Source organism: Bubalus bubalis, chromosome 3 (genome assembly GCF_019923935.1).
Source record: "Bubalus bubalis isolate 160015118507 breed Murrah chromosome 3, NDDB_SH_1, whole genome shotgun sequence".
NCBI lineage: Eukaryota > Metazoa > Chordata > Mammalia > Artiodactyla > Bovidae > Bubalus > Bubalus bubalis.
Window position 1 is genome coordinate 23177105 of NC_059159.1, and position 23015 is coordinate 23200119.

At 37.6% G+C, this 23015-nt stretch overlaps 1 protein-coding gene across 3 annotated transcripts in view; it reads right to left on the reverse strand.

Annotated features, from left to right (window-relative positions):
* Positions 1-21948, reverse strand: part of CDK12 (cyclin dependent kinase 12) — a 41460-nt gene extending 19512 nt beyond the window's left edge. For 2 of the 3 annotated variants that reach the window (XM_006068551.4, XM_006068550.4), the window contains exons 1-6: positions 20316-21948; positions 14789-15673; positions 8400-8576; positions 7360-7499; positions 6647-6817; positions 3328-3517 (exon numbers count right to left, since the gene is read on the reverse strand). In XM_006068551.4, coding sequence (XP_006068613.1) covers positions 3328-3517; positions 6647-6817; positions 7360-7499; positions 8400-8576; positions 14789-15673; positions 20316-21361 — 2609 coding nt within the window. In that variant the 5' untranslated portion in view covers positions 21362-21948. The remainder of the gene's footprint in view (positions 1-3327; positions 3518-6646; positions 6818-7359; positions 7500-8399; positions 8577-14788; positions 15674-20315) is intronic. The other variant, XM_025280212.3, reaches the window with a different exon arrangement.
* Between the last annotated feature and the right edge of the window lie 1067 nt (positions 21949-23015).

Genomic DNA, 23015 nt, shown 5'->3' on the forward strand with positions numbered 1-23015 from the left:
TTCAAGGATAATCCATACTACCACTTCTGGCTTTGATGCCATCTCCTCTAGAACCTCATTCCTTTAAATTACTTTGGTTCTTTCCTGAATCGTCAACTTTCCCGTTTATTTTCTTTTTCCTTAGCATTTAAATATGCTCAAAGCTCTGCATCCTTAATAAAAAATTAATAAAAACAAACAAAGTCACAACTACAATCACCTTCCCATTAATTATGCTACCTACCCACTTACCCCACACTTTCACCACTGACCTTTTTTGTTTTCAGATTCTCTTCTTGGGTCTTAAAACCTATTTACATCACCTGACATCTATAGCCATGCATTCCTTAAACCTGCTAATTTTGCATTCATGATATTTCCTTATTTTCTTCTGATCTATCTGACCAGTTTCTCAGGTTTCATCTTCTCATATCTTTTCTATGCTTGCTAACTCCTGAATCTACACTGCTAGTTTGAAACTCGCATGTGATCATATGCCTTACTTGGTATCACTACCCTGGATATATTACAGTACCCTGAATATATTACAGTATGGGGTTTCCTCTTTTGTCTCATGCATCCTATTCTTCCTGTATTCCCTATATTGACCACTGTACCACCCATCTAGTTTCTCAAGTGAGAAATCTGTGAGTACATTGATTGATTCCCCACCATTTACTCTCTCATCAAGTCTACTAATCTACCAAGTCCATGCTGTCCATCCTCTACTAGCAATGCCTTGGTTAGTTTAAGTTCAGACCATTTCTTATGACATTTTTAGTAAGTCTGTGTGCCCCCAGTCCATACCCTATATAGTGACCATTCAGTGACTTTTCTAAAGCAGAAGACTAATTGGTCTCTCCTATATCTAAAATAATTTGGTTTTATTTATAGTTGTGTAATTAAGATAAATATCACGAAGCCCAACCCCGGTCTCCTCCCTCTCTTATCGACTGTTTTCCCTCCTTCATCCAGCTGAGGACTCCTCTCTGGGCTATCTCACTCAAAAGTCTCTGTGTAGACACTAAATCGGCAAGAGTAGAGGCTGGTTGGATCAGACTAGACTATGAGACTCCTGCAACCTGCTTAGAAAACTGAAAAGAAAATTCACTTTAGTCTAGAAGCTCACCAGCTTCCTGAACTCAGGAAGTTAGGGACAGAGAGGGGCTAGACCCACCAGAATGGACACCAAACAAGACTGCAATTATTTCCTGGCGTGACACATCCCCCAACAGAAGAGCAAAAGGAACAGAAGAAAGTATATTAAAACTATAGTCCAGAAAACTGCAAGATGATAGCCATCATCATTAAAGTTTTTGATGCATTATTACTGTATATACAGATGGTTTTAACCAAGTGCAGCTTCAATAAGAATTGTGGTGGGTCACAGATATAGTGACAGAAAGGAATCTTTTAATATCACGTTTTATCTCATAAAGGTATTTAAGTATAAATAATAATTCTACAGTAATTTGGACAATTAATGAAATGCATTAATTATATAATATGAAAACAAAAAATTAACCAGCACCTCTTAATGGCTGTCTCTTATAAATAAAATTTAAATCGGCTCCTCGCAACTGCCCAGCTTCATCTCGCCATTGTGTGTTTCACTCTTCTTGCCCTAGCAATACTGACTCCTTTTCCAGTTTTTCAAACATGCTATGTTATTTTCACATTTATGTGCTTTTGTAAATTTTGTGAATTTGTAAATGTGAATTTGTAAATTCAATCTCTTTTGCCTAGAAATGTGACCCTCTGTTGTCATTCTTTCTGGTAAATTCCTATTCATTCCTTTAAATCCATCTTCCCAGATGCTCCCAAATCTGGGGGTGGGGGGGAGTTTAATAAATGTTTACAGAAATAAGCAATTTATTTGTTTAGCTTCCCTACTAAATGCAACTCTCCAGGGACCAACCATCCAACATGGGACTTTAGGTGCTAAAACCAGGACAGTCCTGGGCAACCCTGAAGAGTTGGGTCACCCAACTCCACAAAGATAGGAAACATGTCATAGTCATTCTATATTCCCATCTATTAATAGATAATGTTTGTTAAACAGAACTGAACAGAAATATTTAATACAAAGGGTGCATGAGACAAGTTCAGTTCAGTTCAGTCATTCAGTTGTGTCCGACTCTTTGCGACCCCATGAACTGCAGCACGCCAGGCCTCCCTGTCCATCACCAACTCCCAGAGTTTACCCAAACTCATGTCCATTGAGTCGGTGATGCCATCCAACCATCTAATCCTCTGTCATCCCCTTCTCCTCCTGCCCTCAATCTTTCCCAGCATCAGGGTCTTTTCAAATGAGTCAGCTCTTTGCATCAGGTGGCCAAAGTATTGGAGTTTCAGCTTCAACATCAATCCTTCTAATGAACACCCAGGACTGATCTCCTTTAGGATGGACTGGTTGGAACTCCTTGCATCAAAGATGGCTATAAAAAGCCTAATTACCTACAGAACCAACACTGGCCTTATTTCAACGGTCCCAGACTTGCTTTTTATTCCTCAATATGTAGGGCTATTACTCAAGGCTACTGTGAGTAACAAATGATATCACCAATTCACTTTAAGCAAATAGCCAAAGAGGAAAGAAGCAGATGATAAAAACTTCTGAAAGATTAACACTGTTCTTTACCAAATTCCTGTCTGTCTATGCTATTAAAACCCAGGAGTAAGTGCTGGCAGTGGAGGAGAAGGGGACGACAGAGGATGAGATGGCTGGATGGCATCACCAACTCGATGGACATGAGTTTGGGTGAACTCCGGGAGTTGGTGATGGACAGGGAGGCCTGGCATGCTGCAATTCATGGGGTCGCAGAGTCAGACACGACTGAGCAACTGAACTGAACTAAACTGAAGTGTTGGCAGAAAGGTCAGTCCCCAACTACAACTGTGTTTACTCTGAAATTCGTTAACTAAAAAAGTCTCAAAAGCAGCTATAAGAGCAGGTTTCTCTCAATGAAACAAAGGAGAATTTCCTTAACTCAATGTGTGTAGGAATTTGCCTAAGACCACAAAAGTATTACTATGGCAAAAGCTCTCTGAATATTCCTGTAGGATGTGAGTGATTCTCTAAAATGTTTGCATTTAAAAAAACCTTTACAAATAAAATAAAAAATACCTTTACAATCCTATCTCCTTTAGCTCCTTACCAAGACTGAGTCTGAGACTGCTGATAAAAATATCCGATCACAAGTTGTTCCTAAGGTACAGACATCAGATGTACATAAACACAAACACTGCATTATTGGGTCTATCTATAACTCTTTAATTAATTAGCTGAAACTAAGGGTGTCAGAAGAGAGGGAGAAAATGCTTAACCTCATATGGTTACTATGTTACCTGTTGTTCAGCAAAATGTTAGAACACTTAATATCCCGATGCAGGAAATTCTTTTTGTGACAGTAATCCAATCCTTCCATTAGCTGTTTCATGAATGACTTGATATGGTCCTCAGAAAAGTGCACCAAACCAGATTCCAGAAGTCCCATTAAGTCATGGTCCATATATTCAAATACAAGGTAAAAGGCTCCTACGCAAGATGAAAGAAAAAATTTAGAAAAGAGAAAAAGGATGCTGAAATAATGATGCCTTAATTTTTATATAATTTTGGAGTTGACCATAAGCTCTCTAGAAAAAGATGTTTAACTTTATATATGAAAAAACTAAAACTCCAGCAATGGAGTAACTTGCCCATTTTAATAATAAATAACAGAACTACTATTTGAATTAATCTTCTGACCCACAGTCTGGTGCTTTTTGGACTACTTACGTCTTGAAGGGGACAACTCCCCCAATTAGGCTGTATAACTAGTCTTTTATGATCTAAATCAGTTGGCAAATTACAGACTGCTTGGGGCAAATCCCTTCTGTCTACTGCTGTAAATAAAGTTTTATTTGTAACATACAACCATGCCCATTTGTTACACACTCTCTGAGACAACTTTTGTAGAAGTCTTTACAGAAGTGCTCACAGCACTCACATAATATGCCAGGGGTGCATTTAGTACAGACTATTAATGAAATTTATAGTATTTAAGAACTGAAAGAAAAATGAATCATTCAACATCCTACATTTAAAAGTAGGTAAAAGGCTAAGAGAATTGTAAAAGATTTGAAATCCACATTATCTTTACACTTTCAGCATGGTGCATGATAGAGGCAAATTCTGTAACGTAAGAAACACTAGATCTAGTTATACTATAATCTATCCAGTCTAAAATTCTTCTCTCAGTAACATAAAGGTATGGATTCTTAGTCTAGAGGGTAGGCTTCAAGGACTCTGAAATAGCATATAACATTTTAAATGTTTTTTTTGAAGAATGAATCCATGAGATACTTTAAAAGGTCCATGACTGTCAAAAAGTTAACAACCATTGGATTAAAGGAATACCTTAGCTTTAGTTAAGCCCTCCTACAAAAAAGAAAACACTAAAATTGCAAAAAAGTGGATAAAGGATACAAAGGGACAACTCAAGAAAGAGAAAAATAAGTAAAATTCATAGACAAGGGAAAAAACTTGTCTTGTCTTGTCTAAGGGAAAAATACCAATCCAAAATAATGGTATCACTCATACTTCACCTATCAGATGACAGTTTTTTAAAAAGATAAATTCAACATTATGGAGGATTAAGTGAGATGGGACTCACTGGTGGGACATAAATTATTATGCAATCTACAATTAAATATGAAAATTCCTTTCACCAAATAATTCTATTTCTAGAAAACTATATTAAGAAATAAATCAAAATGCAAAGATTTATGCAAAGATGCTCAATGCAGTGCTATTATAATATTTTTTTAAACTGACAACTAATTGCTCAACAAGGACTGGTGAAATTAAATTTGGATTCATTTATCTTCATGCACAGTCATTAAAACATGTTAATGATACAGGAAATAGCTTACAGCAAGTTATAAAACACTAAATATACCTTGATCTCAGTTATGTTAAAATAAATACAATATCTATGAAGTACTAGAAAGAAATATGCCAAAATATTAATATTATATAGTGATTATCTATGGATGGTAGTATACTGGAAGGGAGTGGGAGAGAAGTGATTGCCATTTTCCTTTTCTTATTCATCTACATTTTCACTTCTTCCACAATAGGTATGCATCACATCCATTCATTATTTTTTTGTGATAAAAAAAAAAAAATTTATTATTTGGCCATTCCGCACAGCATGTTAGTTTCCCTGACCATGGATTGAACCTGTGCCCACTTCACTGAAAGCATGGAGTCTCAAGGAAGTCCTCGATTATTTTATGATTTTTTTTTAAGAAAAAGAATTTGAACAGTATATAGTAAATTACTTACACAGTACAGAATGATATGGATAAAAGCAAGCACCTGTCCAAAAGCAACCAATTAACATTTTCTTATGCATCTTAACTCTGTATTATTTTTATAATCAGAAAAGGTTAAAAAACGCACCCAGAAATATACCTAGTATACTTAATTCTATTCCAATCTAACTTTCATAAATTTATCTAAGCAGAATTTCCTTTTCTTTAAAACTACTTCTGCCAAACTTAAGAGATACTACTCCCTTAATGCTAATACCTCTGAGGCTCTGTAAAGAAGTCCAACTTAACTTTAACCAATACCCTCCTAATTTTAAGTATTTCAATCATATTTTCTCTTAATATCCCAGGCTATATTCACATATGCCATCTCTTTACAGCTGCCCATTTCTAAACCTTCAGATTTATTTTAACAGAAGTTGGCTGGATGTCATAGATAGACTACAACAATTTTATTCCCCAAAGACAAGTTACAAATCCAGGAAAACCACAATGTGACCTGAAGAAAATTGGTTTAGAAATACCTGCTTTGGATTCTAAACTGTATGAGCACAAAGCTACGTTTAAAAAAAAAAAGATGCATATAAATGAAGGAGGGCTTCCCAGTAGCTCAGCTGGTAATGAATCTGACTGTAATGCAAGAGACCCCGGTTCTGGTTCTGGGTGGGGAAGATCCCCTGAAGAAGGGCTAGGCGACCCACTCCAGTATTCTTGGGCTTCCCTGGTGGCTTCAGATGGTAAAGAATCTGCCTGCAATGTGGGAGACCTGGGTTTAAACCCTGGATTGGGAAAATCCCCTGGAGGAGGGCATGGCAATCCACTCCAGTATTCTTGCCTGGAGAATCCCCATGGATACAGTAACCTGGCGGGCTACAGTCCATGGGGTGGCAAAGAGTTGGATATGAATGAGTGACTAAGCACAGCATAAATGAAAGAAGGATGAAAACATGAGAATAATTGTCTAATCTGGGTTTTAACTTTCATTACTATTATTGTAATTTGTGAAAAACAAAAAACCCAAAAAGAACACTTCAAAATGTTGCTCCATTTTGAAGGAGAATCCTACATTTTTTTATGTGCTCGCCTTATTAGGTGTTACAGAACTCTAACTGTAATGATTAACAATCATTTCAAAAGTGTAAGAGCACACTGATGAGGATGGACGGACATTTTATAAAATACGCACTGTTCAGCATAAGAGCAATGTATTAACATCTTAATTTTGATATGAATTAAAGAAGCTGGATTTGTTTAGTACAACCTATTAAAAAACACAAACATGCAAACAAGCTAAGAAAGGGAAATAAAATGTACCAATCTACCATACAGAAACATGATTCTTTGCTAGTACCTTTGTCCTTCTTGAAATCCAGTGCATCCTGTTTATCTGTGACAATTTCCTTCATGTTAACAACGCTTCGGTGGATCAGCTGACGAAGGATTTTGATCTCACGAATGGCTGTGATTGGGAAGCCCTCTTTTTCATTGTCCAGTCTCACCTTCTTCAGGGCCACTAGCTCTCCTGTTACAGCAAATTCAAACAGTTTTATCATAATTAGCATTTTCTGGCCACCATCATGAATCAACCAATATATGCTCTTGCTCTGATAAACTTAATGCCTACTTTAATGCTACATGCAAGATATTTTATATTGTTTTTTTTTAAAAATCCCCAGGTCCCCTGTCTTATCTTTGATTTTTAAATGACTTTAAAATTTTAATTCAATATTTGATTAGGCCTAAAAATTTTGGATTATTAAAATATACCAAAAATTCAACTACTTCCTTTTATTTTCAAGGACTAACTCCTTACCAAACAAAGAGCAACTTACAAATTTTATTTTTACCTTTTCTTAAATCCCCCAAAACATTTTCAGTGGACAACCAGAAGGAAGGTTTTTAGAGGGTAATAATTATATTATGCTTTTGGAAAATTTTGGTCTATTTTGTAACTTTTGGAGACCAAATTAGAACTCAAAGTTTACTTTTGCTAAATCCACTTAAAGCAGTAGTACCGCTAAATTTTTAACCTTCTGATGTCTAGAATTTTTTGGCATTATTTACCTGTGTCTTTGTCCTTGGCTTTATATACCTGGCCATAAGTTCCCTCTCCAATAATCCCAATAATGTCAAACTTGTCCACACAGCGTTTCCCCCAGTCACTTTCTGTTTGTCTTCTTTCTCCGTAACGCGGACAACAAATTCTAAAAAAGGCAAAACAAAAAAATAAAACAAACAAAAAAGTTGCTCTAAAAATTTAAGTGTTTTGTTTTGTTTTTTTTCTGCATCACACAGTTTGTGGAATCTTGTTTCCCAACCAGGGATCAAACCCATGACCTTCAGTGGAAGCTCAAGAGTACTAACCATGCCAAGGAATTCCCTAAGTGTATTCAAAAAGAACAAAACAGAATTCTTTTATGATGATTTCTCTGATTCCTGGGTCTTTTATCAGTTTCTTTATTAAAAAGGCAGGATTCAAATAATATAAAATAAATAGTAAACAGTCTCTCACAGTGGCTGAGATTTTTCTTTTTTTTGCCTCAGGAAGACATAAGATCAAATAATAGAATTGCTACTTACTTTCTAACTTCTTACTGGCTTCCTCAACTATAGAATGGGAAAATAATCCCTACATCATAGGGTTACTATAAAAGTAAAATATAAAACTTTGGCAATAATATATGCTCAATAAACGGCAACTGTTTTTCTTACTAAGAGAAGAAGGCTAACAATCAGAAGATCAAACTCAGATTCTACTACATTATGACATTGCAACTCATGTAGTTCAGGGGAAAAAAAACCCACATCTATTAATTCCTCATTAATATGTACATGGTTGACATCCTCTGAATACAACGATTTCTTTCTTCTTTAATACTCTAAGTAGTATGAACTCAAAAGATACCGTGGGATCAATGTTCATGGTAAACTTGAACTTGGGAAATTATTACTTTTCTAAAAAACATGACAAAGTATCTGGGGATGTAGATGAACGAATTTTATCTGTGAAAATAAAGCAAGATCTACATTAGGCCCAATCCTCTATGATCCTAATGGTGTAGGTTGTGGTCCAAAGGTAGGGATGGATCCTGCCAAAAACTCACTTTGGTCTCTTTTTGTATGGTTGCTGAGGTGGTGTGATTGCCTTTGGTTCTGGAGAGTCTGGGGGAGATGGATCCCCACCAGGGAGCTCTGGAGGGAGAGGGAGGTCTGTGAGTAGGTGACGTGGTCTTTGTTCCTTCTCTTTCTTCACAGGTTTTGAAGGTAGAGTTTCTTTCGGACTAAACAACAGAGAGGAAAAAAAGAAAAAGATCACAATTACTTAAAGAATGTGCAAATAAAACTCAAAGATTGTAATGTCTGGTTATTAAAAGGTTACAAAGATTTTACTTTTAAGGGAAAAGCCCCTGTAATATAACATAAAGAAACGGAGTTTAGTCACAGTTCAAGAGACTTGGATTTTGCAAAAAGAAATCTATAGTATATTAAAAAAAAAAAAAAAACTTGGATATTATTTGTAGAAACTTTAATAAACTCTTTAATGTCCTCCCGAAGAGGCTATCTGGATTTTTATTGAGATGAAATAAGATACAGGAAGTTATAATCTTAAATTTGCAAAGCACCATGGCAAACCTCCTCTAAAGATTTCAATAATGATGGAAAGTCCAACAGTGTAATACTACTATGTTACTAAAGATGTGGAGAGAAACTTTGCTGAAAAAGCAAAGAGTATTTTAGAGTGTTTTGTAAGAAATACAGCTAAGCTGGAGATCAAAATAAATGAAAAATTCACTGATTTATTCTACTGGTTGGGAAGAAAAGGCAATCACATTCAACCACCCAAAATGGATAAATAACTCTCAAACTAAGAATCTAAGGAGAACGAGTCCAAGAGACTATTTCAGAATCATTAAAGCACTGGTGGCTCAAATGGTAATGGTAAAGAACCTTCCTGCCAATGCCGAAGACACAGGTTCAATCCCTGGGTTGGGAAGACCCCCTGGAGAAGGAAATGGCAACCCATGCCAGTATTCTTGCCTGGGAAATTTCCTGGAAAAAGGAGCCTAGTGGGCTACAGTTCATGGGGTCACAAGAGTCAGACACGACAATGACTAAACAACAACAACAAAGTACTGGCAGCAGAAAGCCTCTCCAGCAAATTATAATAGTCCGTGGGGGAACAAAAGGGATGGCTTTTCTGGAATAGATTAGAAAATTCAATTTTCAGATATAATTTTTTAACCACCTCTACTTATGAGTAAAAAAAGGATTTTGTGCCATGCATGTCCTCAGGAAAAATAGGCAGCATACTAATTCATGTCTAGAGATAAAACCATGATAGTCTTTTGTATTCCATCACAGTATCAGAAGATTAAAATGCATCTGAGAATCCTAACCATAGTAGAAACCTCTTCTACTTTTTCAGCAAGTGGTTATTAAGAGAAAACTTTCATAAATACTTACATAGAACCATAAACACATCTAAGGGATAATACAGCTATCCCTTGCAACCTATCTTTTTAAAGCATACTGCTACCTTCAGTGTGTGAAACACAATCTCAAAAGCTACTACTTCCTATTATTTTTCATCATTTTAATCTCAAAAATCATACAAAATAACAGAATCTAGTTTGTACCATATTAACCAGAACTGGGGTAGTCAAGGTAGAGCAAAACGATCATCTAAAATTTTCTGTTAAATTACTGATAGTGATGAACACACACCAACCTGCAATAAGATTTTTCTACCCTGAAACAAAGTCTGTTACAAGAAAACTCTTGGGTCAGGATGTCATATAGATTTTTTAAATTTCCCCAATTTTTAAGACATTCAGAAAAGAAAATTCCTAATTTTTCAACTACTATGTCAAAATACTTTTTATAAAATTCAATTCATGATTCAAAAATAAAGTCTAGCTTGGTTCTGTGTCACTAGAATTAAATTAACTGAATTCTTTCACCATCATTTCATGTAAGTTCAGTCTATATTTTACATTTACATCTTATTTTCTCCAAAATTTATGAGTTCAAATATTATTTGCTATTGTGAAAATGTACATTGCTTCTAAAACATTGTATTTCAGTCTGTTATTTCAAGAAAGAATGCGTGTTTGATGGGATATGTACTACCAGTTTAGAGCACTCAAGTTAAAGAGGTTAAATTTTGTTTCAACAAATTCCACATGTACCAAAAACCTTGCAATAACAATGCATAAGATAAAAATGATAAAATTGCAATGCTTAGAAATATTATGGTCTTTAGCCTTTAGTGTAGGGTACTCACTAAAATAAAGCTCTATATAGTTCTGAGAACATATGGTAGATGCAGAAAGGGTCTAACATAGTGGAAGAAATATTGTCGGAGAAGGCAACGGCACCCCACTCCAGTACTCTTGCCTGGAAAATCCCATGGACAGAGGAGCCTGGTAGGCTGCAGTCCATGGGGTCGCTAAGAGTCTGACACAACTGAGCGACTTCACTTTCACTTTTCACTTTCATGCATTGGAGAAGAAAATAGCAACCCACTCCAGTGTTCTTGCCTGGAGAATCCCAGGGACAGGGGAGCCTGGTGGGCTGCCGTCTCTGGGGTGGCACAGAGTCGGACATGACTGAAGCAGCTTAGCAAAAGCAGCAGCAAGTCATTACTTGAAGATTCAGTACCAGAAAGAACAGATTGACCCTATCAATATCAGTATTTCCTGCTTCTCCATTTATACCAGCAGATGGGTTCACTCATGGAGACAAGGTTGCATTAATGCCTGTGTATAATTTAAAAAAAAAAAAAAAAAAAAAAGTTGTCAAATCCCAGAGTGCTCAAATTTTAGAATATGGATAGTCTCTTGGAATTTATGATGCTGGAATTTATTCTGTAGGTACAACGTAAACACCTCTGAGACGTCTTTACTGTTAATAAAAAAAATACGAATTTACATATGAACTACACAAAAAGAAAATTAGCTTTATTTTGGGCCATGTCACACAGCTTGTAGGTTCTCAATTCCCTGACCAGGGATGGAACTTGGGCCCACAGCAGTGGAAGCTTGGAGTCCTAACCACTGAAAGTCAGGGAATTCCCCAAAATTAATTTTTGTAATTTTCAAAATTTAAAATAAACTACTTTCAATATCCCCATCCCTGATGGCTCACTGCATAAAGAATCTGCCGGCAAGGCAGCAGACATAGGAGATATGGGTTCGATCCCTGGGTTGGGAAGATCCCCTGGAGGAAGAAATGGCAACACACTCTAGTATTCTTGCTTGGGAAATCCCATGGATAGAGGAGACTGGGTGACTAAACATGCACTTTAAATGTGGCCATTTATCTCATTCCTCTTAAAGAAGGTTGTTTAAAAAGTGATTTATTTTTATAAACTTCTATTAAAATTTGAATGAACACATTAAAAACATTCTATTAGCATTCTAATAGAATAAAAATAGAAAACAAGCATTCTATTAGCAAAATCCTAAATTCAAACCTGAATGTTTAATAGGTCTTTTATACAAGAGTTCAGTACTTTAAAAATACAGCCTTTAAGAATCCTGTAGACTCTACCCAAGTCTGACAAAACTCCAGATGAACCAGGCTATCCATAAAAATAGAGAAGAAAACAACATTTTAAAAACCCTATATGGTTAACTGAAAATTTAAAGAAGAGTATACAGATGATTGGACTTCCCAGGTGGCTCAGTGGTAAAGAACCTGCCTGCCAATGCAAGAGACATAAGAGATGCAGGTTTGATCACTGGGTCAGGAAGATCCCCTGGAGGAGGGCATGGCAACTCACTCCAGTATTCTTGCCTGGAGAATCCCATGGACAGAGCCACGGACAGAGCCTGGGCGGTGGGGGGGGCAGTTACAGTCCATAGGGTTGCACAGAGTCGGACACAACTGAAGCAATTTAGCTGCATATATGCATGATTTCCTTAAAAGAAGCATATCCCCATGACCAGCTATGTCTGTGAAGAATGCATTATATCAAAGTGGATGTTTGGAAGCCTTTGCTTCTAGAAATAAGAATTGTAGACTGTGAATCAGAAAGGTTTTTGCAAATACCATTAATTAAATTCACTCTTCTATTTAATACCTGGGTTTATATATTTCTGTTCAATATACATACTATACACACACACACACACACGTTTGAAAGAGAGATTAATTCTTTTCCCAAAAGGACAAATCCTCTAATACAAGCTTTATATCATCCATGTGACAAATAATTTCTTAACTACATGCCCAATTTCATTTCACACAAGCCCTGGCCTTGGTTCCTTCAGCAGTTTTACTTATTCAAATAATCAGTATTTAATGACTACATTCTATGTCTCATGTTTAAAATACTATAGACAATAAAAAGATGTATAAGTCACATTCTCAACATTTAAGCTCCTTCAGCCTCCTATGAGATAAAGTACAGAGGAACAGAAGTTCCATTCACAATGTTCAGATTTCTTCCTAAAAAGTCTTCTTACATAAAATTATTTTTTCAGGACTTCCCTGGCAGTTCAATGGTTAAGATTCAGCGCTTCCTATGCAGAGGGCACAAGTTTGATCCCTGGTTGAGTAACTAGGGTCCCAAATGCCACACGGCCAAAAAAAACTTTTTTTAAATTAATAAACAAATGTTTTTCATGTGAAAGGTGCAGCTAGTACATGGCACCAAATAAGTAAATGAAGACAAAAACAGAAAAGCCATCTTGAATTTTAAGTTAGTACATAGTGAAAAAATAAAATTGATATTGGAAGAAATCTTCACTTCCATTTTTCTACCTTTAATAAGGACTATTAAATGAAACAGTTACACTTTTGGAATCAGAATATGTAACAAAAATAATTTTTCTCACTTCTGTCTTGCGAGCGTTCTTAAAGACAGCTACACATACTCAAATAAGCACTGAATGATCTTACTTTACCCTTCATTTACAATCTGAAAGATAGAAATCTCTATGTGCCTTCTATCAAAATTGTTCCACATCTGCAAATCTGCACTCTACCCTGACTCATGGTAGATAGGTTCAATGTCTACTTGGTTAGCCAAGTAAACATTTCAAAAGGAAGGTTCCTAGCCACACTGATATGATTCTAGCCACTATGTCAACTAATATTTAAACAAGGTTCCCATGGAAAGATAGTGGCCTAGGTTCCCTCTGGATGACTTCTTTTTCAACAAAACTACAAAAATATATATTTTGTATCTATGATAAGTATATTGTGTACCTCAAACAAATTTTCCTACATAAATTTCAGGTTCTTTTCTTCTCCTTTGTAGTTCTCAGGATGTGGCAGATTCATTAATACCTATCAATATTAGAAAGAGCATGTGGAATTTTTCTTTAAAATCATATTTACCACTATATATAGTAATGGAGCCATTCATTTAAATAGTCTCTTTTCCCATCATTTATTGCACTTGCACCTTATAAAAAAGCACAGAGAGTAGTTTGAAAAACTATAGACCTAAAGGGCTGAAATGTATCACTATTTAAACTACTGCTGTCACCTGGAAAGTAATGGAAGCTTGCGAATTGATCTGGGATGCACGACTGATAATATTTATTTCTGTGCTTACAACGAAAACTTGTTGTATTAAGTGAAACTCATATTCTCTATAACAAGAGGGCAGAATCTCCATAGAAAAACAATAACCCGAAGACTGCCATGGTATATGTCACTGCTAAATCAAGTTTGTTTGGTTGTACTTGCCTAGCTAAGTCTGCCAAGAAATTAAACAAATATATTTCCTAATGTCTTCCATGAAATCAGACTCATGCTTCAAATCATTTCAGGTCTCAATAGTCAAGAGGATTCATTAAAATGAGAGCTCTTCTTATCACCACACTGTGAATTTATATTCTAATTAGCAAAGACTCTACATATTGTTTTTTTGCTTCTTAAGGATAATTTTTTTAAAGCATCAAGATGGAAAAAAGTCGATATAAAAGACCTTTTTGGGACCACTTAGGATCTTAATATTATTATTATTGATATGCTACTGATATTATTCAATAAATGAATGTTTTTTAGGGTGATAAAGGTATTGTGATTATATAGGAAAGTGTTCTTGTTAGAAGAGACATGCTAAACTATTCAAAAAAGTCATAATATCTATAGTTTAAAAAATATGGTAAAAAATTAACTGGTCAATTTAGCTGAAGGGCATACAGGTGTTAATTTTTCTGCAGCTATGTAATACTGAAATTTTCAACGTAAAAATTTAAGGAGAAAAACACATGATTTTTAAAACTTTAAGTCAAAATTATTGATAAATACTCGTGAGAAAAAGGATTACTAGACCTCAAACTGTAATTATCTTTTCTAATCATGTCATACATAAGGACTTTTTCCACTGAAAACCTAACATCACAGGCATTTCCTATTCATGAAAGCATTCTAAACAGACACGCATCAGAACAATTTTGACAAAGCCTTGAGAACAAAAACTACATTACACTTAGATCAAGAGGGTTAAAATTTCCCAGTTAACTACAGTACTTACCTATCCATGTCATCATCTCCCAGTAATAAGGGTGGGAGGGGCAGAGGAGGCAACGTTGAAGTTTTTAGGTGTGGAATAGCAGCTGTTACAGATACTTGAGTCTTCACAGAAACCTGTACAGGGGGCTGAGAATTTGCCTGAGAGGACAGAGTAGATGTCCTTGGATGAACAGAGGGGGGCAAAGTTGAAGTACTTGAAGAAAGAACCTGACTAAATGTTGGCTGAGGAGGAGGCAGAGGTGGCTGCTGTGGAATAGCTGGCAGTGGAGGCAAAGGTGGCAAGGGGGGTGTCTGTGGTGGAGGGGTAGTAGTTGGTAAAGGAGGTGGAGAAGTAACTGTGGGAAGAGGAGGAAGGGTCTCCTTTTCAGATGTCTCTGTCTCTTTTGGAGTAACAATCTCCTCTTTCAGTGCTACAGGTTTAGAGTCTCTTGTTCCCTGTACTTTTGTATCTTTAAGAACAGGATGCTTCTCAGAGTTCTCATCCAACTTCACTTTCCCTGTATCTAAAGAATTTTTGACCTCTGTGTTTAGATGTGTTACATTCACCAGTTCAGTATCTGGGGCAGATTTTTCCAATTTTACACCTCTGGGTAATTTTTTAGGCTCCAAGCCTGAATCCTTAGCCTCCACTGAACTGTTCTCTTTTCTAGGCAAAAATATAGGTGAACCCTTGGATTCCTTCCCATCCATTTTTGCTGCTGCAGCAGCTGCTGCTCTTTCCTTCTTTTTCCTACTGAGTTCAGCTCCCAAGCTGGAGTTCAATGGAAGCCTGACAGGTGAGATACTGGAATGTCGACTGCGTGACCCGGATCTCTTCTTTTTACTATGAGAAGATGAGTGTCTTGAATATGCAGGACTTCTACTTCTAGACTTCATTGATTTTCTACTGGAAAAAGAAAAAAAAATTAAGTGGATACACTACAGCAATACGGAAGAAAACAGATTAGTTAAACTATGAAGAACTGTAACTAAAAAAACCCAGTTTGAGTACTTAGCAATCTTAAAAATATTGTTGTTGTTGTTCAGTCGCTCAGTCCTGTCTGACTCTTTGCGACCCCATGGACTGCAGCACACCAGGCTTCCTTGTCCTTCACTATCTCCGGGAGCTTGCTCAAATTCATGTTCATTGAGTCGGTGATGCTATCTAATCATCTCATCCTCTGCCACCCTCTTCTCCTCCTGCCCTCAATCTTCCCCAGCATCAGAGCCTTTTCCAATGACTGGCTCTTCACATTAGGTGGCCAAAGTATTAGAATTTCAGCTTTAGCATCAGTCCTTCCTATGAATATTCAGGGTTGATTTCTTTTAGGATTGACTGGTTTAATCGCCTTGCAGTCCATGGCACCCACTCTCAAGAGTCTTCTCCAGCACCACAATTTGAAAGCATCAATTCTTTGGCTCTCAGCCTTCTTTATGGTCCAACTCTCACATCCATACATGACTAATGGGAAAACCATACCTTCGACTATACAGACCTTTGTCGGCAAAGTGACGTCTTTGCTTTTTAATATGTTGTCTAAGTTTGTCATAGCTTTCCTTCCAAGGAGCAAGTGTCTTTTAATTTCACGGCTGCAGTCACCGTTTCCGAAGTGATTTTGAAGCCCAAGAAAATAAAATCTGTCACTGCTTCCATTTTTTTCCCCTTCTATTTGCCATGAAGTGATGGGACTGGATGGTACCATCAAATAATAATAATAATAATGTATCAATATTGGTTCACTAATTATAACAAATATAAGATATTAATAATAGGGGAAACTGAGTTTGAGGATATGAAAGAATTCTTTGTACTAGCTTCAGAATTTTTCTATAAATTTAAAAATGTTCTTTACTCTAAAAAATGGATTAGAAGGAAATAATCCTTCATGGTAACATATTTCAGTCATATAATCTAAAAATTATCCACTACTTATTCAACTGAAAGAAGATGGATGGATATTTTTTCCCATGTTAGAAAATATCCATATTCATGATTACTTTTAGAATTTTGGTTTAAATATCTGATAAAGTGAAAACATGATTTTTACAAGTCATACTTAATGCTAAACGTAGTAACTAGCACACTTCACCAAAACCTAAAATTTTAAACTAGAGAGCTATCTAATTGAGAAATCCCAGGAAAAGATTTTGTTCCTGAATCCCCGGTTTATAATTAGGTTGTGCCTATACTAAACAAACTCTCAAGATACAAGACTTAGGATTTACAAACTACGTAAACTGGAGAAACTGTCTTGCCAAAATAATTTATTAGATGTTCTTGAAACTATGATGGCTTCTAGTACTTTCAAATATAAAATGATTTCCAATAAACATTTTAGAAATTCATAAAGCAAGGTATTACTGCATGTTCAACTTATTTTCTCCATTATTAAGAAAGGATTGGGAAGTAAAATCTGGGAATCTAAAAGGCAGATTATTCTAAATTAAAATCCAACCCCCTCTTAATTCTTTTTGCTTTTTAATAAAGTCAAATGTATTACCGGCCTTCTCAGGTAGTGCTAGTGGTAAAGAACTTGCCTGCCAATGCAGGAGACATAAGAGACACAGGTTCGACCCTTGGGTCAGGAAGATGCCCTGGAGGAGGGCATGGCAACCCACTCCAGTATTCTTGCCAGGAGAATCCCCATGGACAGAGGAGCCTGGCAGGCTAAAATCCATGCGGTCACAAAGAGTCGGACACAACTGAAGGAACTCAGCAGGTACACAATGTGTCAAGTATGACTGGACAAAACATAATTTGCCCAATAGTCTAAAAAAAATTGTTCCCATTTCAGATCTTCAATATCTCCCTTTTATGGTTGATCATTGGTAAGACTGATGTGATTCAAAATGTTTTAAAACAAATAGCATATACATGGTAGGGTAAACAACTCACATGATGTTAGTCATGATTTTCTTATACCCATAATGCCTTTTGGAAATTTTCTTCCAAAAGTTAATATAAAATAATCACTGGAATCAAACAACAACATTTATATGAACATGAGGATACAAGACAATGAAACTAGTTAAATGGATTTACTAAATACCCAGTTACTCTTAAGAAAACTAATACCTCTGTAAATAAAGTGGCTAAAACAAGAGGCTTTCTCTAAATTACAGACTGGGTTGAAACTAACATTATCTCAGGAAAACACTAAGTAATGTCAGAAACATGATCTACAAGCAACTGTTTCTTTAATCTTTCAGCATGACTAAATCTTCCTAAAGAACTCTGCTACAAATCCTTCAACTTCTGAACAGAAGCTTACTGTAATAGGACATTTGGATGGCTATAAGTTACATAAATGTTAAAGTTGAGGTCCAGATCCACTCTTTGAGGAAAAAAGGGGGTAAAAAGGGGACAACAAATGGGTAAATTGTCTTCAAACAGTGAACAAAACTGTCTTCAATAACAAATGTATTTTTTCCCTGAATTAAGTTAGATTCCACCCATTTGAAATGAAATTGCTACTATTAATCACTACTAATATGGTGGATGCAAAGATCTTCAGAGTTTCTCTCAAAGCATTTTCAGTCTTTAAAAATGATATCGCTTGTTTAATTCTGCCTGTCTCTCTCAAGGCAAAAAATAATAATAATAATAACCAAGAAGACCATAAAAGGGATCTATATGTTCCCTACCCTAAGAAACTGAATGAGGAAAAATATGTACGTATGCACATATCACACACCTACAAACATGTAATGCTCTTTACTAGCCAACTAAAAATGTGCGTGTGACTCCAGGATTATTAGTGTTTATATTTGTGTCCTATAGGATCATGTTGTGTTTTCAATTCTTTCTTGATTTATTTTTACCATTACTGCACTAATTTCAACTAAGTGAGTATAGGAAGAGAGAACTTGAGCTTTGAACCCAAAAGGAATTATTGCAAAAGCAGCTTGTTTTTACTGAAACTTGTTTTAGCCTCAATGCAATTCTGTATTCTCAAACCCCCTAACAATCAAAATTCTCAGAACAGCCTTAATGAAACTACTCCCTCAAGAAAACAAATATTCTGAGACTATTTCTTAGGCATCCTTAAAAAAAGCTAAGCAATTTTACAAATAGTACACTTAAGACATCTACTTCACTGTATATAAATTTACTTCTCATTCCTCCAGGAAAAAAAAGTGAACTCTAGCTAATGGTGTACATGCTAAAGTGTTTATAGTGAAGTATACTGATATATGCAACTTACTTTGAGATGAATCAAAACAAATGAAGATGGCTTGATGAAAAGATGGATAGAAATGATAAAATGTATATCAAGTATTAATTGTAGAATCTAGGTGGTACATATTTGAGTCCTGACTACAATAATAAAATGGAGGGGGAAAGCCTAAGGAACTTCATACTCGGACAGCTAGGAACTCTTTTAACTTGATGAATTCAAACTAGTTTATGAATAATTATAGCTTTAGGTCAGCAAAAATTACTCACATTGACATATAAAAGACATGGCATGGATTTTTTTCTAATTTCTCTACTAGTTTTCAACATTTTTCTCAGTCACTGATAAAACTTACTGACCAGGCACTGTACCTGGTTATGCACTCATATTTACTAATTAAACCTCGCAACTCTAGAACTAGGTAGTTATTACTCTCATTTCACACACAGAGAAGTTAAATTATATGCCAAAGGTTACAAAACAAGATTAGGATTCCACTCAGATGTGACTCCTAAGCTCAAGTTCTCCTTTTGTGGAAAATGGTAAGACTATAAAGAGGGAGGTACATACACCTCATCACTTAGGAACAAGAACAGTTTTCTGTATACAATTCACTCCAACAATTAAATTTCAAACTAACATGACTTTATCACCAAAAATATCACAGTGAAGATACTATTAGCATTTTTTTAAAGAAAGATTTTGAAAACTGCTGTAGACACAAGATAGTCAGTGGTGATGCTTGTAAAGAAAATAAAAGTATCCTTGGAACCAATTTCTGCCAGGTTATACCATAAAAGGGAAGAGCTAATCAGTTTAATTCCCACTAGAAACATCAAAGATGGGAGTCTTTTGTAAGTTATCTATAAAGAAATAAGTTGTCTATAAGGAAATAAACTTACAGGTCTGGAGACACAGTGGACAACGCAAATGGTAGATGACCTAGGAAAACAGCCTCAAATAACACAAATGAAATCCAATCAGGTCCAATGAAGCCTAAAGCACTAATTCCAAAGTGAATTTCATAAAGTTAAGACAAAGCAACCGAAATAACTGGATAAACTCTGGGAACCAGTATCAACTCCATGTATTTGGTAAGCAGAAGCCTATGATTTTTTCTCACATAGGAGCTTTCAGCTGAAGGTCCCAGCACTGGAAGTACCTACCTTTAGCAGCTTTAGGCATGTGAACTCTCCTCTTCAATTCTGGGTTAAGGGGAAGAGCAGTCTCACCTACATTATGACTAGCCAACAGCAAAGTGTTCTAGACAATGCCAAACACTGGGGGCTTCCACAAAATGTTAACAGGTCTAATCCCCAGTTCCTCATAAGCCACTGTAGGAAAGAACGGACTGTTAGACAAATAGCTCACCTGGGAAGTGGACTCCGGCTCAGAGAGCGCTTGCTCAGAAAAGGGCTGCTGGACCGCCTTCGACCGTAGGGACTGGGTGATCTCCCACTGTAAGAGCCACTCCTTTCATAGCTGGAAGAACGTCGCCGGCTATAGGGACTCACAGACCTCTGTCGTCTACTGTAGGGACTGGGTGACCGAGTGCTGGACTGGTAGGCAGAAGGCTCCTTGTAAGGCGGGCTGATTGACTGCCTTCTAGAGGTACTTCCCGGACTCTTCTTGTAGGAGTCGTAATTGCTAGAGGTGTGAGATCTCGGGGGACTAAGGTCATAATCTTGGCCGTAAGAAGCTCCGGAGGGGCTATCATCTTGCTTGGGACTGTCGGACCACTTCCGGTGGGGACTCCTGGATCTCCGTTTAGGGCTGTCCACGGTTTTGTAACTTTTGGGTGTTTCCCTCTTCCGATGACTTTTACTTCGGTCTTTGTGTCCCGACTTCAACTCACGTTCTTTCCGGGTCTTCTCCTTATGGAGTTTGGATGACCTGGATTCCTTGTTGCTGCTTTTCGAGATCTGAGCCTTCCCGTGGTCATCATTCTCCTCATTTGAACGCTTTGAACTTCCTGATATCCGGTCCTTCGTCGAGCCCGACTTGCTGGAGGCTTCCAGGTTTTTTTCTTTCTCTGACTGTTTAGTTTTTAGTAAGTCGCGAGTACGTCTGTGCTGGTGGTGACGGTGTTTATGCAGGCGGTCGCTGCGATCAGTCCCGCGACGTTCATCATTTTCCCTCCGGTCCAGTTTGAAAGCCAGGTCGTCAGAGAAGGTATCGGAATCAGAGCTAATGTCATCATATTCCACCAAAGGTTTGATAACTGTGCCCAAAGGTGCTGCTTCGGGTGTCACCAATCCCATGTCTTTGGAGTGCTTGGACTTATGCCGCTTGTGCTTCGACCCCAAGCGGTGACGCTCTCTGCTGTTGGAGCTGCCACCTCCCGATGACGGCTGCAAAGTTCCAGAAGCTCCCCCACTCCCGTCCTTCTTGCCCCCATGTCTCTCTGGATTGGGCATTCCCTTTCCCCTGGCCTCAAAAAGGGGAAAAAGTTCCCCAGCACTCCAAAAAGTAACCCCCACCCTCCCCCCCCAGCCCCACGCCTACCAAAGAGCCCCTACAAGGGGGTGGGGAGGGAAGGGACGGTAGTCCAGGCTCCTCCTCCCTCCCGTCTCCTCAGCACCCTCCTACATGAGGTGGGGGTGAAGGAGCCAGGGAAGAAATGAGAGTTCCTCAGCAGTGGAGTTGCGAGACAACGAGTAGCTGCTCGAATCTGTTTCTCCTCCTCCCCACGCCGAGCCAATCCTCAGGCCCAGACGCCGGGGAGGTCGAAGAAGTAGGAAGCCGACGGCCCGGTGCTGTGTGGCCGACTCTGGCTCTGGGGCCCTGTGAGGACTGCGCGGGCCCTTCCCCTACCCGGTAGCCCGGCTCGGGGCGGCTTCCTGTCGCTGGGGTCCCGCGGCCTAGGTGCCTCACGCCCCCTTTGTCCCTCACTCTTGAGGGAGCCCCTTTTCTAGCTTCCGCCTCACCTAAGTACCTCACACACTCGGCCCCTCACACAGACTCACAGTCACACACTAGGTTAAACCGAAACGGCACTAGGAGGAAGGCGGGGGGAGGGGGTAATCCCGAGAAATACCGCGAGAATCTTCAGTAATCTCGCGGTATTTCGTGCTTCCCTTTCACCTCTCGCCGCTGCTAGCTCAAACAACGCGAGAGCAGGTCTCCAGCAGAGGAGCATTCCGCCAGATTCTCGCGATAAGAATCGGGCTCGCCATTTGAGCAAAACTTTATTAAAACGAACACCAGGGAGAATTTTTTAATTTGAAACTTCACTGATAACTCATTGAACAAATACATATTCCGCTTCGGCGCAAACTAATTTTCGTGTGTGTGTGTGTTTGTACCCTGCAAAACACGATTTGCGTGTGTGTGTGTGTGTGTGTGTGTGCCCTGCAAAACACGATTTGCCTCATCCCTGTTTTAAAGATAAGGAAACCAGACTCAGATGCTCTCACTGCTAGGACCCCCAGTTCTATCAGTGGTGGGGGAACTAGGATCCCACAAGCCATGCATCTAGGCCAAAGAAAAAGGAAGACCTAAGAACTTTTTAATCATCTGTGCAAGTAAAATTAATACTGTCAAGAAAAAAGAAAGGAAATAAAAAGAGTATAGAATTTAGTACTTGAACGCAGGTGTGGTGACTTACTCATTGCTGCAAAAGAGCCTGGATGTGAAGGTCTCCACCAGTGTCTAACATGATGGCAGATGGCAGGAAATTTAATGAGTCAATTAGACAAAGTGACGGGTCAGCCTTATTAAACATTGTCATGAGTTCAGCAAAATTACTTTGATTTTTTTTTACTCTTTTAAATGAGATCAAGTATTTGACCTAGGATGCACCCACAACAAAATGGAAACGTGGAGATGGCAGAAGTAATTGTGATGATGTGTCAAATAAAACCTTGAAGAATAAAATTCATCATCCAAATTAATCCACCATCATATCAGCAGTAGAAACTTTATTTTTGAGTGATGGAGCTGAATTTTATTTTATTTTTTTTTGGTCAAGTAAATCCTTTGTTTTTAATTATTTTTATTTGGAGGATTATTGTGTTGGTTTCTGCCATACATCAATATGAGTCAGCCATAGGTATACATAGTCTCCTCCAT